We start from the raw sequence: 18,249 nt of genomic DNA on the forward strand, positions 1-18,249 counted from the left end.
ATGCAGAAGATGGTGTGACAGTGGAGTTCACTGCAGGGCTCTTTCACTGGGCTTTCACAAGTTTCTCAAATGATGGAATAACATCAATCAGGGCTTCTTCTAACTGTCCTCCCTCATCCTAAATGAAAGAGATATTTAACTGAAACAGTTTTATTTGTATTCATGCTCAGGATCTTCCTTGAGGTGTGCATCTGTGTGTCAGGAATTGCAGCTCCTGCCAGAGCCTTGCATTTAAGGATGAGTAGGATCTGCAAGGCAGCAGCTCAAAGTCAACAGGGCTTCTGAGACTCTTCTCAAGATGAACGTGGATTTGTATATTGAAGGATGAAACAGGAATGGTTGCTTTTGAAAGCACAGAGGAAAACCGCATACAACGCTGTTGGAAGAAATATGGAAGAAACTCCATAAATTAGGTGGAGATTCCCAATCTACTTTTTTCTTTTTGATATTTAAAGAATTCGTCCAAACTTCTTCTGTCAGTCTGCTTGACCCTCTTTAATTCACCTCCCAAAAGAAACAAAATATTTGCTTTGTGGTGCAATTACAAGGGGAAAGGGAAATCCTGAAGTATTTTAAAACAGAACTTTAAAATACTTTTAGCTGCAGGATACATTTAGTGGCATTAGAATTAATTTCGTCTAGGCTTTGTTCAAGGAAATAAATATTGTTTGTCTGCTGAAAATAACCAAACTAAGAAAATGCAATAATATATTGCTGTCTCTTGAGTACAAGAAATAACTAAGATTTTCTGATCTGAACTATAAATTATGCACAAACATAGTAAACTGAACTGCATCTAACAAACTGTACATATCTTTAATTTCTAGGCCCATGTGCTTTGTTAAGCAATTGGAGATCCCTCAGTATGGCTACAGAAACAATGTCCCCACCACCACACCCCGCTCCAACTTGGCCAAGGAACTAGAGAAATACTCTAAGACTTCGTTTGAATATAACAGTTATGACAACCATGCCTATGGCAAGAGAGCCATAGCTCCCAAGGTGCAATCCAGGGATATATCCCCCAAAGGATATGATGGTAGGAGGTGCACACTCTTATACATGAGAGACAAGTTTGCAGTTAATCATGTTGTTGTATATGTAAACATCATACAAATAAGACATGTTTTCATGTTCATACAGTATTATGAGGAATGCTATCATATGTAAGTTATTTTGAAGGCCTTTTAAAAGAAATGTTTTTTATACGGTGCTTGCTTCAGGGTTGTTGCACTGGCAAAAGACATCTCCAGCTATTAAGCTCCTGGGATGTATTGAGATGGCAATAAAAGCTAAGTAATAGAGATAATCCTTATGTTACTGTCTGGGAGACCTGGCCTCAAGGGTCACATTAGGATTCTCATCTCCAAGCAGCAGTTCAGGTAACCCAGAAAGATAACATACTTGCTTTGTGGGGATGTGGAAGTAGAAAACCTGAGCCTCATTGTGCTTCAGATAACATACTTACATACTTAAAGAGGCATTTTTGCTTATCTTGTCCTCATAAATACACTGGTTGAATTCTCTGGAAAACCTAACATATTTTAAATGTTCAGGAGAAACCTGATACTACCTTCAGTTCAGTAGAAGACAATGGATGGAATCAGTCAGGCAAGAGGTTTTTTTATAAATGAATTACAGGATAAAGAAGGATTATAGAGTTTGAAGACATCAGGAATTTTTCAGGACAATATATTTATAGATGCATATATATTCTATGTATATATACATATATATATATTTATGCATATATATTTATATATATATATCTAAAACCTAAACCAAACATTTTTTCTTCTTTTTGAGTGCTAGCAGTTTTTTTGGTTTTTTTTTGTTAAAATATGTGATACTACTCAGTGACTACTATAAGAAATATCAGGCAGGTGTCAGATTTTTTGTTTAAGAAAACAGAAAGAAACAAACTATACAGAGCAATTTATGCTATTGCCTGAACACAGACTGACATTTAAAAGTAGTTAGGTGAACAAATAAAAAATTACTATGGCTCTTGCCTTCATATGTCTGATATTTTGGATATTTTCCTTTCTTATAGAATTAACAGGCATGTTCTTGCACTATAGCACAAAGGAAAAGGGTTGTGAAAGGAAACTTATTTTTGGTAAAAGACCTCTTTTTTTCCTCATACCTCCATCTTATTTGTCTTTATCAGAATAAGGGCTTGAACAGCATTAAAAGTAAAGCACTAACTGTAACTGTGGTTAGGAAGAATATGAGTGTACATTAGTATAAGGTAAATTAGGTATTAAATATTGCATATGTATTCTGTCTACTCTTGCAGAAAGGACAGCATCACAATACTGCTGGGTTCCTGTGAAAAAGCTTATTTTCAGATCAAATTACTGATGCATAAGCAACAGATACATATGTTTCTCATTTAAGGCCCCTTTTTCAATAAATAATGACAAACTTCCCTTTTTCTCCCAAACCACCAGAATTTGAAAATACATATAACATCAAGCACAAGTTCACAGTGGCCTTAAATAATAAAAAGCTGTGTTGATACAGGTCACTGTCTTTATGCACACCCATCTTCCTTTGATAGAAATGGGAGTTTTTCCTGGCTATAGGACTGGGACTAGGTGGCTTCACTGCTCAGTGATGTGAGCCAGGGGGGACTGAGGGATCCTGCATCCCTGTGATTCATGCTGGTATAGAAAGCATACGGGGCTCATGCGTGCTGGGAACAGCGGAAGCCTGTTAGTGCTGGAGCGGGTTGGCTGCCAGAAAAGGCTGCTCTACAGCTTTGTTCCACACTCGTGGCTGTGCTGGACACAGTGCACACTACACCTGGTGTGTAGGGATGTGTGTGCTGTTCGGCCAGATGGACCTGCCACCATGGTCCCAGAGGTGGGGCCTGATTTGAGTTCGTCTTTTCCCTGTTAGTGATTTTCATGAAACCTCTAGTATTCACATCTCTGAAATTTCAGAAGTACTCCAACATATTTGGCTTAAATTGGCTCAAGAAAATCAGTTGAATTCTTAGAATGATGAAGTCAAGTCCTGGGCACACTGAAATTGTTAAAACATTTTGCCACTGAATCTCCATGAAACAAGGATTTTGCTGACAGTTATTGTAAATAACTGAATATGAAAGACATTTCAGGAAGAGACTCTTCACTTAAAATAGCCCCTTCAAAAAACGCCACAGTATTTTTAGATGGTTTTATATTTGTATATAAAAAATTAATGATTGCTACTAAAGACTTTATGGCGGTCCACAGAACACCTATTATGTATGTCAGTAAAGCATGTTTATATAAAAGCAGACTCAGTTCTGAAAAGTCATCCTGAAAAACCCAAAAGTACATCTAAGGTTTTGGGGGGAATGTGCAGGTAAACAGTGCTTAGTTCTGCCTGTACGAGAGAAGTAGTCTTAAGGATATGAAAAATCAATAGCTCTTTTTTAATTGTCAGCTACTATGGTATTTTCATCATCAGAGAAAGGGATTATATCAGTAAGTGTAGAGCTGGGAGTGACACAAACATAAATAGCACATTTGAATTGTTTCCTTTATATTTTTTTACAGTATGGTTTACTAAAAAACAAACAGAAAAGGTATACTTTGGATTGTTGGGTAGGGTGATCTATTAATTCTTGAGAATTTTTTTATTTTTGGGCTTGTTTTTCCTTTAAAACCAGTTGCATAGTGTATTGGATGCTGGGCTTATGGTACACAGCAGTAAAGATAGGCAAAGCTGGACACAGCAGGCAGTGGTGATGGCAACACTTTCAGTTGCTTAGGTGATGGCAGAAATTGTTGTCACCCCACCAATAAGTTGGGTCATACTATCAAAACACTGGAAAAATGTTATGAGTGGGATTCATCTGACCATATTCAGAGTTTTGTAATGTTAGCACCAACAGCTGAGTTTGGCAACCCTTTCAGATTCAAGAAGGGTAGATGCTTCTCTGATTTAGTTAATCTTTTCCTGAGGTGCTTGTTTAAAACTGGTCAGGTGAATGATGGCCTGGAAGTTCCTATTTTCTTCCACTGCCTGAATAGGAAGCCTATAATGACTAGGTCAGGTACCTGAAATTAGGTGAGATGTACAAGTCAGAAAAAGTGTTGAAACTGTAATTAATTTACTACTACATTCAGTGTTTAGACCATACTGGGGATGAAGGTGCCTGGGCAGAACTGAACTCCAGTCCAAATACCTTCGTTTTGTCTTTTTCATGTTTGGGATCTCTCCCACTCCCCCATAGTTAATTAGTAAGAGAAGCCTTTAGACTTTGAGGGGTTCTTTGTAATCAGCCCCCAGGCATGATCTGGTGGAAGCCCAGTTTGGGTATGCAGCTGGTTAGACCTGTGTCGGTTTTTAATGGAGAAGGTGTTCTTCACATTTGGTTTCACTCTGGATTACAAAGCATAGATGGACTGCAGAGGTTGGTAAACCTGGTGCCACAGGGGTGGGGATTGTAACAAGCAGAACTATCTGGTATTGAAACAATGCAGCTTTCCCTTCATTAGTGAACAGATTGATTTTATTCATTATAAATCGATGATCTTTGTTTCTCTGAAAAGTTAACGTGAAATGAACAGTCTGGGTTATGTGACTCATCTTCAAATGTACAGCTGCAGTAAAGTTAAATAACCATGGCCATTTCTCTCCAAGTAAGTTTTGCTTAAATTATTGGTAACCTGAAGCTAATAATTGTGTAGCATGCTTATAGCACTTTACATCTTCAAAGTGTTCTGCAAGTGAATCACAACACAACTAAATTTTAGAAGCAACTTTCTGTGTATAGAGAAAATGAATTCAAGGGATAATGTAGTTTTACCAAGGCCACAGAGGAGTCCGTATCAGAGCCTGCATGAGTTTCTGATGGTTAGTTCTATGTATAAAAGCTGCCTCTTTCCCTCCCTCTCTTTAGCACACATTCTCATATATATATATATAATTTCACATGTAATATGTCTCTTATGTCTGTCTAAATGCGACCTGCTATAACAAGACTAACATTTTTTTAAAATGCTAAAAGTCTTATTTGTTCCCATGATTTTTGAAAGATAATTCTAATTTGGCAAGTTCAGTAGTACAGAGTGCTTGCTGTGTTAACATAACACAGTAAAAACTGAATTATTCAATTACCTGCTTCCTTAAGTATAGGAAAATTCTTGTGTGTCTTGGATACTGTAAGAAAGTAACAATGGATAAATGCTGAATTTTTAATGACCACCACTGACTACTATATTAATAATGAAACGCTTGAGGAACAGTTCACAAATTTATTATTAGTGGATAGCCTGCTAGTGTAGTGCTACTATGTGTTCAAAACAAAAAAAAAATAAAGTGATGAATGTTTACATTCACTTCACTTAAAAAAAATCACACCCTGTGCATTATGTGGCTTTCCTGAGAAAACTCCATCTGTTATGATTTAAGTAAAACACTATTTCCTTTGCAGTAAAAATAATGCCATGATTTTTTTCACTTCTTTAGAGAAAAGAAGATGACATAAGCTCTAGCAGAGACATTTTGCTTTCAGATTCTTCTTTTGAACCCTGTCTGCCTAGCAAAGCAGCCCATGGTTCACAAATGGGCTGTGCTTATGGGAGCAGATTATTATATGTATGTCTGTTCAGACAAATACAAGTGAAGAGCCTGGCATTTAAATGGAGCCCATCACGGAAGAGCTCTGTCTAGGGCCTGACCTTTTTTGTATAGCTCTCTAATCAGCATGCTAGTTGGTTATTGTTACACTGTGCTATAAGGTATGATCTCTGCAGTATACATTTCCATCTTAAGGGGAAGTAGTTGCTGTAATATGCATGGATGTATCCTCTGACCTTGACTTTTTATTTTTTTTCTGAAAATACATAAACTTCTACATTTGGGAGACGAGCTCACACTTTCTGCATTTTTACAAACACTCTTAAAACAGCTCATCTGGGAAGAGGGCTGGGGAAATAAGTGGGCTAATAGGGCTGCTTGCCCTTACTGCTGTAATACCTTTGGCTGCAAGGAGCATTGCTTAGAAGCAGCAGCAGTGCTGCCTTGTGTTTAGACTGGCTGGACGTGAGCACTGTCAGTGCCTTGGCTCTTCTGTGACCACCTGTGGCTTGTGTCAGTCACAGCACAGCTGAGCATCACTGCAGTGGGAGCAGGGAGGGGTATTTCTGGTCCTTACCAGTTTTATGAAGAGTTGTAGGTGCTCAAGTTGTTTAAAGGGGGAGGAGAGGATTTTTCACTTGTTCCTGTTGTTGCCATTTAAACAGCCATTGCTTCTGCCTTTGTGCAAGTCATGGTAAAACTAACACATGACACCCACCTTTTTTCTCCTGTCGTGCTCCTGTCTTTGGGATGGCCAGTGCCATATTTGCTTGTGGTGTAGGAGGAAATTAAGCTTTTAGGAAGCATGAGGTGTTTGAGGAAGTATGGGTTGTACTGTGGCCCAGAGGCCAAGCTCATCAGCCTTGGGTTTGATCTCCAGTAACTCTGGGGAGTTCTAGGCCTTAAACTAACAGTTCCTCATGTAAATAGGAAAAGGGCCCATACTGTTACATTGCCTGTCATTAATAAAAATGAATGAGCTGAGCAGATTGTACCTTTTGTCTGACTATATATGTGGGGTAAAAGCAGTGTTTCTGTGTTTTTATTGTTTTATAAATCTAGCCTGTTTGTCAGAACAATTCATGATCATGTCATGCAGATTTTTACAGGAGGTTATTTCATACGGTCTCACACATGTAGCATATAAAACTCACAGACAGAAATCGAGAAATACAGCCATCATTCTTATTGCGGGCTTTTTTTTTTGGCATTGGTTACTGTTCCTCATTATAAATTTCACCTCCAGCAGTTTGTTTTCCTCTTCACTTATGCAAAATGCTCCTTCTTTTGAGTCATCCTTGTCATATTTCTTCCCACAGCTAAACGCTACTGTAAGAATTCAAGTCCAACCAGCAGCACAACAAGCAGTTATGCCCCTAGCAGCAGCAGCAATATGAGTTGTGGTGGAGGCAGCAGTGCCAGCAGTACCTGCAGCAAGAGCAGCTTTGACTATACTCATGACATGGAGGCAGCACACATGGCTGCTACTGCTATTCTGAATCTCTCCACCCGCTGCAGGGAGATGCCTCAGAACCTCTCCACTAAGCCTCAGGATCTCTGTGCAAGGGTAAAAATTAGTAAATCTCTTTGTTGATGAAGATTTCTCTTAACTGTACTTGCTCTGTGACCCTCATTGAGAGAAAAGCTTTAATACATCTTGCCTTTTTTTTTCCCCTCAAAATTAACATAATCTGGTGGCTATGCTAAAGCAGGGAGGAAAATTGCCAAAAGAAAGATACAAATTGCTCACAAATATCACAGGAATCATGATGCTTTATAAACTAATGATACTGATACCATGTACTCCTTTTTTAAATTTGTCTCTTACTATAATTATAAAAGATGTTTGGATTGCTCAAGTGGTGCTAATTTCACTACTGTTTGGGTATTGGTTTTTTTTTTTTTTTAAATGCAGTCTGGTTCATACATTTGGCAAAAGGATTAAGATTTAACTCTGCATTTTCATTTAAAAGTCACAAATAGGACCTAAGCTTGTAAGATTCAGTGCAGACAAATCTGTGGTGCTGTATGGTATAATTTCTTGCCTGTCTGTGATACCAGAGTTCTTAAGTCAATGCATAATATATTTGAAATGAACAAATCCTCCAGTACAGGTGACTTAAAATGTGCATAACAGTCCTGCAGAGTGACTGCTGTACTGTATGTTCACAGAGCCTCAGTATATTATAAAATGGCCATCACAGATACAAATAAAAGCTTTTGCCATTAAGCTTTCTGTATTAAGAAAAAACAGTGCACTATTAACATTTGTTAAACATTTAGGAGTTTTTATTTTTAACTTTAAAATTTTGACTCTGATAACTGTTCAAAAATGAGTATTTAACATGCACCAGCAAACAGTACAGTGTTGCCTACAGGAGACCACTAGATGGCTGAGCAGATAGATGCAGTGCAGAGGAAACATTTTTATTCTGCTTGAAGAGAGATTTTGAGCTGGCAGACATGTTCTGTTCTTCTCCTATAGATAAAGGTTTGCTTTCCCTTACTGTGCAAACCACCTCATGTTATGATCATTCATAACAAACTAAACCTGTAGCAGTAAGTATTAGTAATATTCATGCTCCAAGCCAGAATGGCCTTTGTTTTCAAATGCTGCTTTTTATATTAATTGATTTAATACTGTTCAAGAGGGAAATCTCTTTCTCTCATGTAAATAAATGCAGTTCTTCTCTATTCATTATGATGGGAGAAGTTGGAATACAATGCTGAAAATCTTCTGCATCTAAGCCAGAAAGGGCCTCTTTCCTAATGTGTCACTATATTGCAGCTGAAGGAATGAGTCTGAGGAGATAAACAAATACTTTCTAAATTAAATTAGCCAGATAGCAGCAATTAGATATAAGCTCTAACAAAAGGCAGTAATTCAGAAAGAGAGATTTGCATTTGCAGTGGTTTCCTGCAGCTCTGTTGTTACTCAAGAGGAAAGAAAGTCACCAGACATAAAAGGAGTCAGTCAGATTCACATTCATTTTGAAACCAAATTTCTCATGGAACACTTCATTTTTTGAAAGATGAGGGATTCTCTATGGGCATTTTTATCTTATTTCTCCTTAGTTTTTAAATTTTGTGTTCATTTTAAGATATCTTATTTCTCCTTATCTAATGTAATAGTCAACACTTTTTTCTTTCTGCAAAAGAGCCCATACTCATCCCATTTTTCACAGTACCAGTTGTCACAGAAATTGGAACAAATTATTATCAGAGTAGATACATGAATTGTTAATAGGTGTTCATCTGCAGCGAAGGAGCTGTGAAACTTAAATGCATTTCCTCCTTGACAAATGGTTTCCAAAAGGACTTCTTTTGGTACCCTACCTCCCTGTTTAATTTTCTGTCATTATCTATTCAAGCACTGACTGCTAATGTAAAAGAAAAAAAGAAACAAAGATTATTTGATGTTAGCTGTTTTTTGTTTCTCTAATCACCCAGATGCATGCCAGGACTGAAAACAAGAATTATGCAGATGTTACCTCACAGGTTACTTCACCTGTCACAGAATAAATCAAGAACATAAAGACAATGGCAAGAAAATACCTTTGGAGCTTTCTCCTTTATGTATCAGATTTTGCACCGATGTGCTGGGTGGCAAGAGGGGTACTGAATACTGTCCCCTTTCCCCCCAAACATCAAATTAGCCATTCAGGAAGAAATCTACTTTAACAGCATTAATGTTGTGTAACAGCATCATGCTATGTGTAGGAGGGGGCTCAATGCTTACAATCTATACAGGAATGGAAAAGCATTTTATCATTCTGCTAGGCAATCAGATTGAAGAAGAGGTAGCAGTTTGCCAGTGTGAAGCTGAATTAACAATATTTTTCTTATTTTGACAGAATCCTGATATGGAAGTCGATGAAAATGGGACGTTGGATCTGAGCATGAACAAGCAGAGGCAGCGAGATGGCTGCTGCACCATTTTGACCCCACTGGAGCCAATGTCCCCACAACGACAAGCTGTGATGAACAACCGCTGTTACCAACTGAATGAGGGTGACTGCTGGGACTTGCCAGTGGACTACACTAAAATGAAGCCAAGTAGGATAGATGAAGATGATTCCAAAGAAATTAATGTATGTCTTTTTCATCTCTATAGTTCTTGTTGCAGTCTAATTTTGGTAATTAATTAATTTTCTGGAATTTGGAGGGAAATAGGAAGCAAAATTAGTATGTGACAAAACTGGTGGTTTTCTACAAAAAGGACTTTTTGATGGTTAATCTTTAGGACTATATCATGCTGGCACACATCTGATCTGTGACTCAGTTCCATAAGACAACATTTGAACCATGAATGTGAATCATGTTTTCTAACAGCATCATCTTGTTAACAAATATTTTCTGCAGTAAAGATGTTTTGCTATATCCAGATTATGTTACTCTGTATAAGCAAGTTGACATAACCATGCAATACTGGGATAATCAGCTCTGAAGACAAGATATTCTCCTGAATTTGAAAACCATAAATGATGTGCTATTTGAAAGCCTGTATTACTTAGAAATCAATTTAAACAAAGCAGAAGAGTATAATGTAAGCTTTCAACTATTTCAACTAATCTTCTAGATTACTTATATGCTCTTGATAGCTCTGTGTAAGGGCCTGCATTAATGAAATACTTTTTCTCAAAAATACAAAGAAGGGATATAAGAAATCAGTGTTACTTTTCTACTTATAATACCAAGACAGCAGCAAAACCCTTTAAACAGAAGAGGCAAATAAAGGAAATATGTCAGTGAATTTTTATTGCTTTTCAAAACAGAATAGACAGGACACTGAAGAGGTCTGCTGACAAGGTTCAGTGATGCTGCTTTCTTCTGTCAGGTTTAAACCCTTATCCATTCTGCAGCTTAAAATCCTGCACTCAATTCAATTTACTTGTCTGAGGACTTCTAGTTGGTTTATAGCTAAAAATTAAGCTAATCATTTGTGTTTAGCACACCTCTTGCCAATTTTAATTAAACCATAAAGCAATTCTCAGAGTCTTTAAAATATACGACATGGCATTTTCACTAGGTAGCCTGAATGCATTCTAGCTTTGGTGGTACAGTTTTGCTGTTAATTTCCCTGAAGTTGGCAGGAAATCTGTCACTATCAAGGAAATGTGAGGTAAAGTAGCATGTTTTTTCAAAGAACTCCCTAGTTCTACTATGTTGTTTATAGCACCATCTGCAGGAATCCCTGAATCCCTGCATTCAGCCACTGCATTCCTGAAATAGATAGGTTTGAATTTCTGAACAACACTAAAGTTAATTACAGATTATATCATTCTGTCTTGCCAGACAGATCCATTGATATTCATCCCAGACTGAGATTCTGTGTGTAGATGTTAAGATTGCTTCTCTTTCATCTTTGAGGTGTTCTAAATCCTTAAAAATGCTATTTAAGATGGCTTTTTGATGCATAAGATACTGCATTTAGTCATCTTTTTTGCCTTTCCTCTGTTGTGCAGTGACTTTAGGGAAGAGACGTGAGTCTTTAGAGAAAAATAATATGACAGCTACAGAAAAAGCCAGATTTTTTTCCTTTTTATTTTTTCTAATTAAATAAATTATATATTTCACATATTGTGAAGTCTTCATCAAAATATTCAAATATTATTCAAAAGTTTAGTATGTGAAAAAAAAAATTCATTAATTTTCTCTGTCAGAATAGGATAAGCAGGAGATACCATCTGATGACTCTGCTTTGCATTATTTTGTGTAAGTTGTGACCTTCTTTAGCTGAAATTAATATGTATATATTTGCCTGTAGCCGGAAGATTTGGATCCTTTCCAAGAGGCACTTGAAGAAAGAAGGTATCCCGGTGAAGTTACAATCCCAAGTCCTAAACCCAAATACCCTCAATGCAAAGAGAGCAAAAAGGATTTAATAACGTAAGCATAATGTGAGGTGAAATTATTTATCTCCTTTTAACTTTTTCTCTCTTTGTCTTTTTTTAAACCAACTAATACATATACGCCTTGCAGTATGAGCATGCAACATTTGCAGCATATAAATGTTTCAAACTGCCAGTTAAGTAAAGTGATAAGCTAATGTGTATTTGCTTGTTCTTAATGATGCTATATTGTATGGAGACGCCATTTTCATTTAAACCTGTTCATTTTGCAGCTTTTCGATTAGGATGCTTAAAACCCCTTGCAGTCATTGCAGCTAAACTGGAAACAATGAAACTTTTAAAAGTTTTTTTTTAAACATACTTACTATTTTGGCTGTTTTTGTTTTTGTTTGGTGGCAGATGTCCAACACCAGGGTGTGATGGGAGTGGTCATGTGACTGGTAATTACGCCTCACATAGAAGGTGTGACTTCATTTTTTTCATGGTGGATTCTGTCTTTTCAATTTATTGTTTTCAGCTTACCTCAACAATGCTGTCAAAGTAAAACGTTGAACTATGTGTTAACCCTTTGAGTAATATATGTTGATCTTAAAAGCATGCTAATTTGTGTGTTGTATAAACGTCTTTTATTTTTAAATAGATTACTAAAATTTCCAAACTATTCCTTAAGCATTTAAGTAGTTAACCCAGGAATCTCCAATATTTTTGTTATATTTTTCTAGTACATAGAGAAACAAACAAACAAACAAGAACATTTACAGTATGCAGTATGTAATTTTGGAAGTAATATTGATAACTAAATATATTCAGAGGGTTAACTATATTACGGAATTCAATATTACAGCACTTGCCCCATCGCTTTTCTGCATTACAAACTTTTACTTTTTAATTTTTATGTTGTGTTTGTTTGGGAGTGTTCAGTTAATGAGAAGATTAACATACTTGTATGTCCTGCCATGTCTTACAGTTTATCTGGCTGTCCCTTGGCTGACAAAAGCATTCGGAGTATGCTGGCCACAAGCTCACAAGAACTCAAGTAAGATATAAAGAACAAATATTTTCTTTATAAATATTTATTTGACCGCAAATTGTGTAAAGTTGTATCAGAAATTAGAAATGCTGTCTGGAGAGCCACTGCAGAAGGGGCTGATCCTGCTTGGAACATGTATTGAAGTCTCTAGAAATTCCATACAGGGGGGCTCTGTACATAAGTCTGTTGACCTAGTATGTCCTTTTGTGTGTCCATTAGGTGACAGGGATGGACAAAAGACAGAACTTCTGGAATTTCAGCTCAATGTTTGAATTCCTTTTCAATTTTTTTCTGAACTTTGAGTTTGCTAGTTAGAACAGAAAATTCCCATACAATTAGACTGATGAAACACTTCTGATTACACAAGCAGTAAAGCATTGCAGTTTCTCAGACACAGCTGGAGGGAGAACAATTTGGTTTTCCCAAAAGCTTGCATAATTTTCCCCAGGTTCGTATCATTGCTACCAGCCTAATTCATTTTCTCATGTGACTATGTTTTTTTAATGTTTACTTACTTATCCCCTGCTTAAAATGGGTTCTTTGCCATTCCTTTCAGTTCTTTGGAGTAACAATTTTGAACTATGAACGTTAGAGGATCATGAGACTTAGCTTTGCTCTGTCTTCCCGCACATATGCTCTACTGCAACTCTCTGTGTGGAAGAACTATAGCATTTATTAGTGCTATGACAGGGCAGTGCTCCTGAGCTGGCAATTTGTTTAAGATGGAGAAATTTTCACAAGAAATGAGGAAAATTCTGTAGGGAAAGTATGAATGGACACCACATGCTGCCATACTGCTTAGCATTATTCTGTTTTTACAACACATTTCTTTAATTCAGTACATATGCTGATTTAAAAAAAAACCAAACAACTCTTGATGTATACCGTGGGAAAATAAGAAAGCAAGCATGAGAAAACTGCTGGAGTAAAATTCCTCTCTAGTTTTACTTAATTTAGTTGCTAGAGGTAAACAATACATGCAAAATTTACAGCTGATTTCACACAAAGTAAAAGATAATGTTTTGAAACTATTAGTTTAGGTCACGCTGATATATGCTGCCAGAAGAATATGTGATATGCAAAATAGGATGTAAATGAGATCAAGGAAAACATTTAAGTATAAGTAGAGAAAGACATGTGTACCTCAGAGAAACTCAGATTTGGATCTGGATTTTGGGTTGGGATGGGTCAAATGGTAGAAGTTTGAGGAAATGTGAATGCATAAGCACAACACACTCAGGACTCTTGAGGCAGCATGAATATTTTAAGCAAACCCTTCATAAGGTTTCTACTTATCTTAGGAAGCTGTTTCTGAAATACTTCATCTCCTCTGCTTTTCTCAAACATCTGCAGTCAAGGCTGCCTGGTAGAAACCAGGAAGAAAAAAATCCCAAAACACCTAAACTTGAGATCTCATTTCTATATCATGCCACTCTCTCTACTTTTTTCACGTTTTACCTAAGCAAAAAGCAAGATTAAGTTAAAGTAATATTTTTAGGTTTAAAATCTATTACTTATTATTCATTAGCATAAGTTATTAATTTAGCAGTTACCATTATACCAGTTGAACATATAAAACTCTGTTAAGTTTCAAAATGAGAGAATTTTAAGCAGGCTTACTTAACTCAGTTCTCCTTTGTATTTGCACTGTATGGCAATTCCTTGTTTTCTGATCATATATTTTTCCGCAGGATAACAAAGTAAATCATTGCACAGGGCAGATAGTAATCATTGCATAAGCAACTAATTAATTTCTTCTCTTTTCCTTTATTATGCTCTGTGAGGCCCTGTCTTTGATTCACTCCAGTTTTCTCAAACTGCCTTCTGAAGATAGACCTATTAATTCACTCACACATTTGTCACTACCATCACATCTGAGTGTTTCCTAATAAATTTATTTAGTTATGAAAGAAATTTTTTTTCATCTGCAGTTATACTCTGAAGTAAATAGGGTTGTTATTATACTCATTTTAAACCAGAAATTTAGGTATATATTTTTGATTGCTCACTTGTATACTTTTAGGACTCAATTTGTCAGTTCTTCACATTGTAGAGAACTGTATATGTTCAAACCCTTGAATTTGCTTGGAGTAATGGGAATTTAGCAGATCTATGTAATGCAATTGACCCTTTGTGAAAAGGGATGAACTCTGCAGAAAAAGCAGGAGAGTCCAGTTCCAGAGCAGCCATAATGTCCTTTCTCCTATCCCAAAACTCTAATCAGTCCCAGCTTCCACTTGGCCCATTTACTCTGTCCTGTTTTCCTTTTCCTTCATCATTTTTTTCTACATTGTTCCCTGTCTCAAGCTCCCTTGTCTGATCAGCCCATCTCCTGCCTTCATCACATTTATATTTTTATTGTCCTCTGTCGCTATATCCTGTGAAGTTGGTACGGAGACAGAAATAAAGCATCTTAGCATTTCCCACATATATTTGAAAGCAGGGAAGTAGGAGTCCTATGGATGGCAGCATCCTTTACACAGCTCTCATTTATGCTCTTGTTCTCTGCTTAAGATGGAAGAAGATGTGATCATGTAAATGTAATGTGCATGCACAAAGCAGCTAAACCAGAGCTACATAAGAGGATTTGATTTTGAAATTTTTGCATGGTGAAGTACTTAATTTACATTGTGTTTGAGTTCTGGTATTATAATTTCCTTGTTTCTAAAATGAGGAAGCAGAAGCTGAAAAGAAGCAGAAATTCCATAATATGGGATACTACTGGCCATCTGTCAGGCCACCAGCCACCATGGGACATTTTGGTGTCTGCTCTATTGCCTATGCTGCTGTCGTAGCAACAGCAGTAGAAGCTTTAGTGATCTGCATGGACTGGCACCAGGAGGAGATGGGGAGCATTGCTGGGATGTTTCACACATGTTTGCTAACAGCAGAAGAGTAGTGAGAATCAGGAACCTTGGCTCCTGCCCCAGGCTGTAGAGGGAAATGTATACACATTTTTCACCTATAACCCAAGCTGAGATCCCTTTTGTCCCTTCCCTATTTATCTATATTGTTCTCATCTCTTCTTCATCTTTTATTCCTTGTTCAGGTTTTTAATGTAGTTTTTTTCCATTCTTCTGTAAAGATTTCAGCCTTTTTAAAATTCTTGGCAAATACTTGTTTAATGTACAGGGTACCGAGAACAATTGAGGGTGTAGTAGAAAAACCGATAGAACAGCATAGGAATCATGTTTCTGGACTGCATTATTTGGAAGGATTTAATACTTTTTTGGTTTTACCATCAAATCAAATATCACACATGTGCTGGTAAGGCCTTCATATCACATTTTACTGATACATTATCTCTTTGTGTGCATTTTACAGCACATGCAAATAATGTATAATGTAGCTTCCTAACTGGAATTTTGCTAACACAGATTTTTTTTTTGTATCCCAACTAAAATACAAAATAGCAGACACTTCAAATAATATTACGTAATAATATCATTCATGTAATATTCACAATCAAAATAATATAAGAATCCTACAAGGTTAGAGAAATGTTTTGCTTAACAGTCATGCTTATTGTATTGCCTTTTGGAAATTGTGGCTCCAAGATTCCATTGCTCACATTTCCTGGCCCTCAGAATAATAATGTTGCAATTTTCAATTAAATTCTTCCAGGGTTGGTCAGCATAATTATTCCTTACCACCCGTGCTTCTCATCTGTAAGATTCTTACTCAGGTTTACCATGCAGATTGCACAATTTTTCATTTTTGCCTGAAGCTCAAATAGGAAAGTCAGAGCCTTTGTGCATAATTTGTCAGCAGACTAAAGCAGTTACAGCCTGGTCAGTGATCTCCAAATAACAGAACAATATCTTTTGCTTTAATTCTCAATTACTTATGCTGGGGAAAAAAAAAGGAAAAAAAAAAGGGGATTGACAGCTTTGAAGCTGTCTCGAGAAGTCAATATCTGGCAGGGAACCAAACTTTTCCAGTATTAAGATTTTGGTTATAGTACTTGTGAAAAGCAACTATTTTTTAAAGGACCTAGGAACACTATATTGATGAGTAAAGTTAACTATGATGGGAAAGCACTTAACAGTCCACCCAGTGACAGCTACCAATATTAAAGTATTCATAAATTAAATTCAGTGTGATCTTAACAAGGGGCCTTTACTTATCAGTTTTCTTTATTTATTCCTTATCATAGCAGGTTTTTCTAACACTTACGATTACTTCTAAACTGTAATACCATTGTGGAATTATAAATACTGTTAAAAACAAAATTTTGAAACATAAAACAAGTAAAAGTGAAAAACCTAAACAATTTAAAGCTAGAATTAATTTTTGTTTTAAAAGGACAGATTTTGTTCATCAGTAAATCAATCCCAGTTAAAAAACAGCTGACCAACTGTGAGAATTTCTACTCAGTGTCCTGTCAATGTGGGAATCTGGGAACTCAGGTACCAGAGACTCCCAGAAAGTGACAAACTTATTTCTACTTAGTGCTACTTTGATGTAAAGATAATCACAGTTTTTCAAAGGTCATTGATATATATATACACACACACATATATGTATATACTTTAGGTAACTAAGTGTTAGCTTGGTCTGTTGTGGAACTAAATATCCCATCCTCAACACCTACCCTTGCTGTCTTGGGTCAGTTTTCTGCCAGAAAATTCCATTATTGCTTATTCTGAAGAATCTGATCCTCAGGAAGATTTGCAGTTCAACCAGGTGCCTTCAAGTTTGGATACTTCCTTGATACTGTTGTAGTATGCCCAGTCTTTCAGTCCCAAGGCATCTGTGTGGATTTTCTTGTCTTCTGTGGTGGATGTCTTTTGGTATTTCCTATGGAGGGAGGCGTGCAGCCTCCTTTCCCTCACTACAGTGAAGCCTGAGAGCTTTTGTTTCCCACATCTCTTCTTAACTCAAAGTAATGAGCTCAGTCTATTTTTGCATGTTCTCTACAATAAAGTAAGAGTCGGAATTTCTGTTCCTCCATCTTTTTTCCATGTCATTCTGCCACAGTGATTTCCATATTCTTGGTGATCTTCTACTCTTTCTCTTAACTTTCTTTCACTCATCTCTCTGTTCCCAGAGGTGTCACCCTGGCAGTGTTCACATAGAAAAGTGAGCTTCTCTGAAGCTCTCCCTGTTAGCCATGATTCTTGTTGAAAAACAATTCCATGGCAGTACAGTGTTTTCATGACAGAAAGGATATCCTTACCTCATACTTCTAGGGAAACTCTTCTATATTAATATATTATCTATTATTTATTTCTACTAATGGGTTTTTACTGCAATTTGCTCAGCAAGAGCTGGGAAGAGGAGGCATCCTCCCAGAAATGGAGAAACTTCTGTTGTTTTTATTCTGATGAATTAAAAAAATAAAATATTACTGGAAAAGAGTAGTATTTTCCTCCTTGCTGTAGGCATCTGGTAAAAAATAGGCCTTTTCAAACATAAATTCAAAATGCAGAGACAAAAACTATTAGGATATATTAGTAAAACACCACAGGAACATTTCCTTCTTTAGATAGCCACATTATTCTTGGACATTGACCAGTGCCTGTACTATTTTGAACCTTGATAGCTCTCCCAATATACAGTCACTTTATGTACTCAAACCAATTATTCCTGCAGAATTCTGTTTACCTGCTGGAGTGAATTCTCCACCTGTATCCTGTGTTTTCCACTTGAGGTGTTTCTGATGTTCAGTTCCTGGATGTGCATTTGTTGTTTCATCTACAAAGAAGTATTATCCTTTGCCTTGCCTTCCCTTACCCACCTTCCCCTTCCCTTTTCCCGTTGAGATTACATCTGTCCTCCTATAAGAAT

General features: G+C 36.7%; 1 protein-coding gene across 17 annotated transcripts in view; it reads left to right on the top strand.

Moving 5' to 3' along the window:
- Positions 1-18,249, top strand: part of MYT1L (myelin transcription factor 1 like) — a 310,332-nt gene that overhangs the window by 239,618 nt on the left and 52,465 nt on the right. For 11 of the 17 annotated variants that reach the window (XM_030946699.1, XM_030946700.1, XM_030946697.1 and 8 more), the window contains 6 exons: positions 828-1,039; positions 6,897-7,144; positions 9,432-9,668; positions 11,345-11,466; positions 11,829-11,891; positions 12,397-12,465. In XM_030946699.1, the coding sequence (XP_030802559.1) occupies positions 828-1,039; positions 6,897-7,144; positions 9,432-9,668; positions 11,345-11,466; positions 11,829-11,891; positions 12,397-12,465 (951 nt within the window). The remainder of the gene's footprint in view (positions 1-827; positions 1,040-6,896; positions 7,145-9,431; positions 9,669-11,344; positions 11,467-11,828; positions 11,892-12,396; positions 12,466-18,249) is intronic. The other 6 variants (XM_030946706.1, XM_030946707.1, XM_030946713.1 and 3 more) reach the window with 2 other exon arrangements.

This window comes from Camarhynchus parvulus, chromosome 3 (genome assembly GCF_901933205.1).
Source record: "Camarhynchus parvulus chromosome 3, STF_HiC, whole genome shotgun sequence".
Taxonomy (NCBI): Eukaryota; Metazoa; Chordata; class Aves; order Passeriformes; family Thraupidae; genus Camarhynchus; species Camarhynchus parvulus.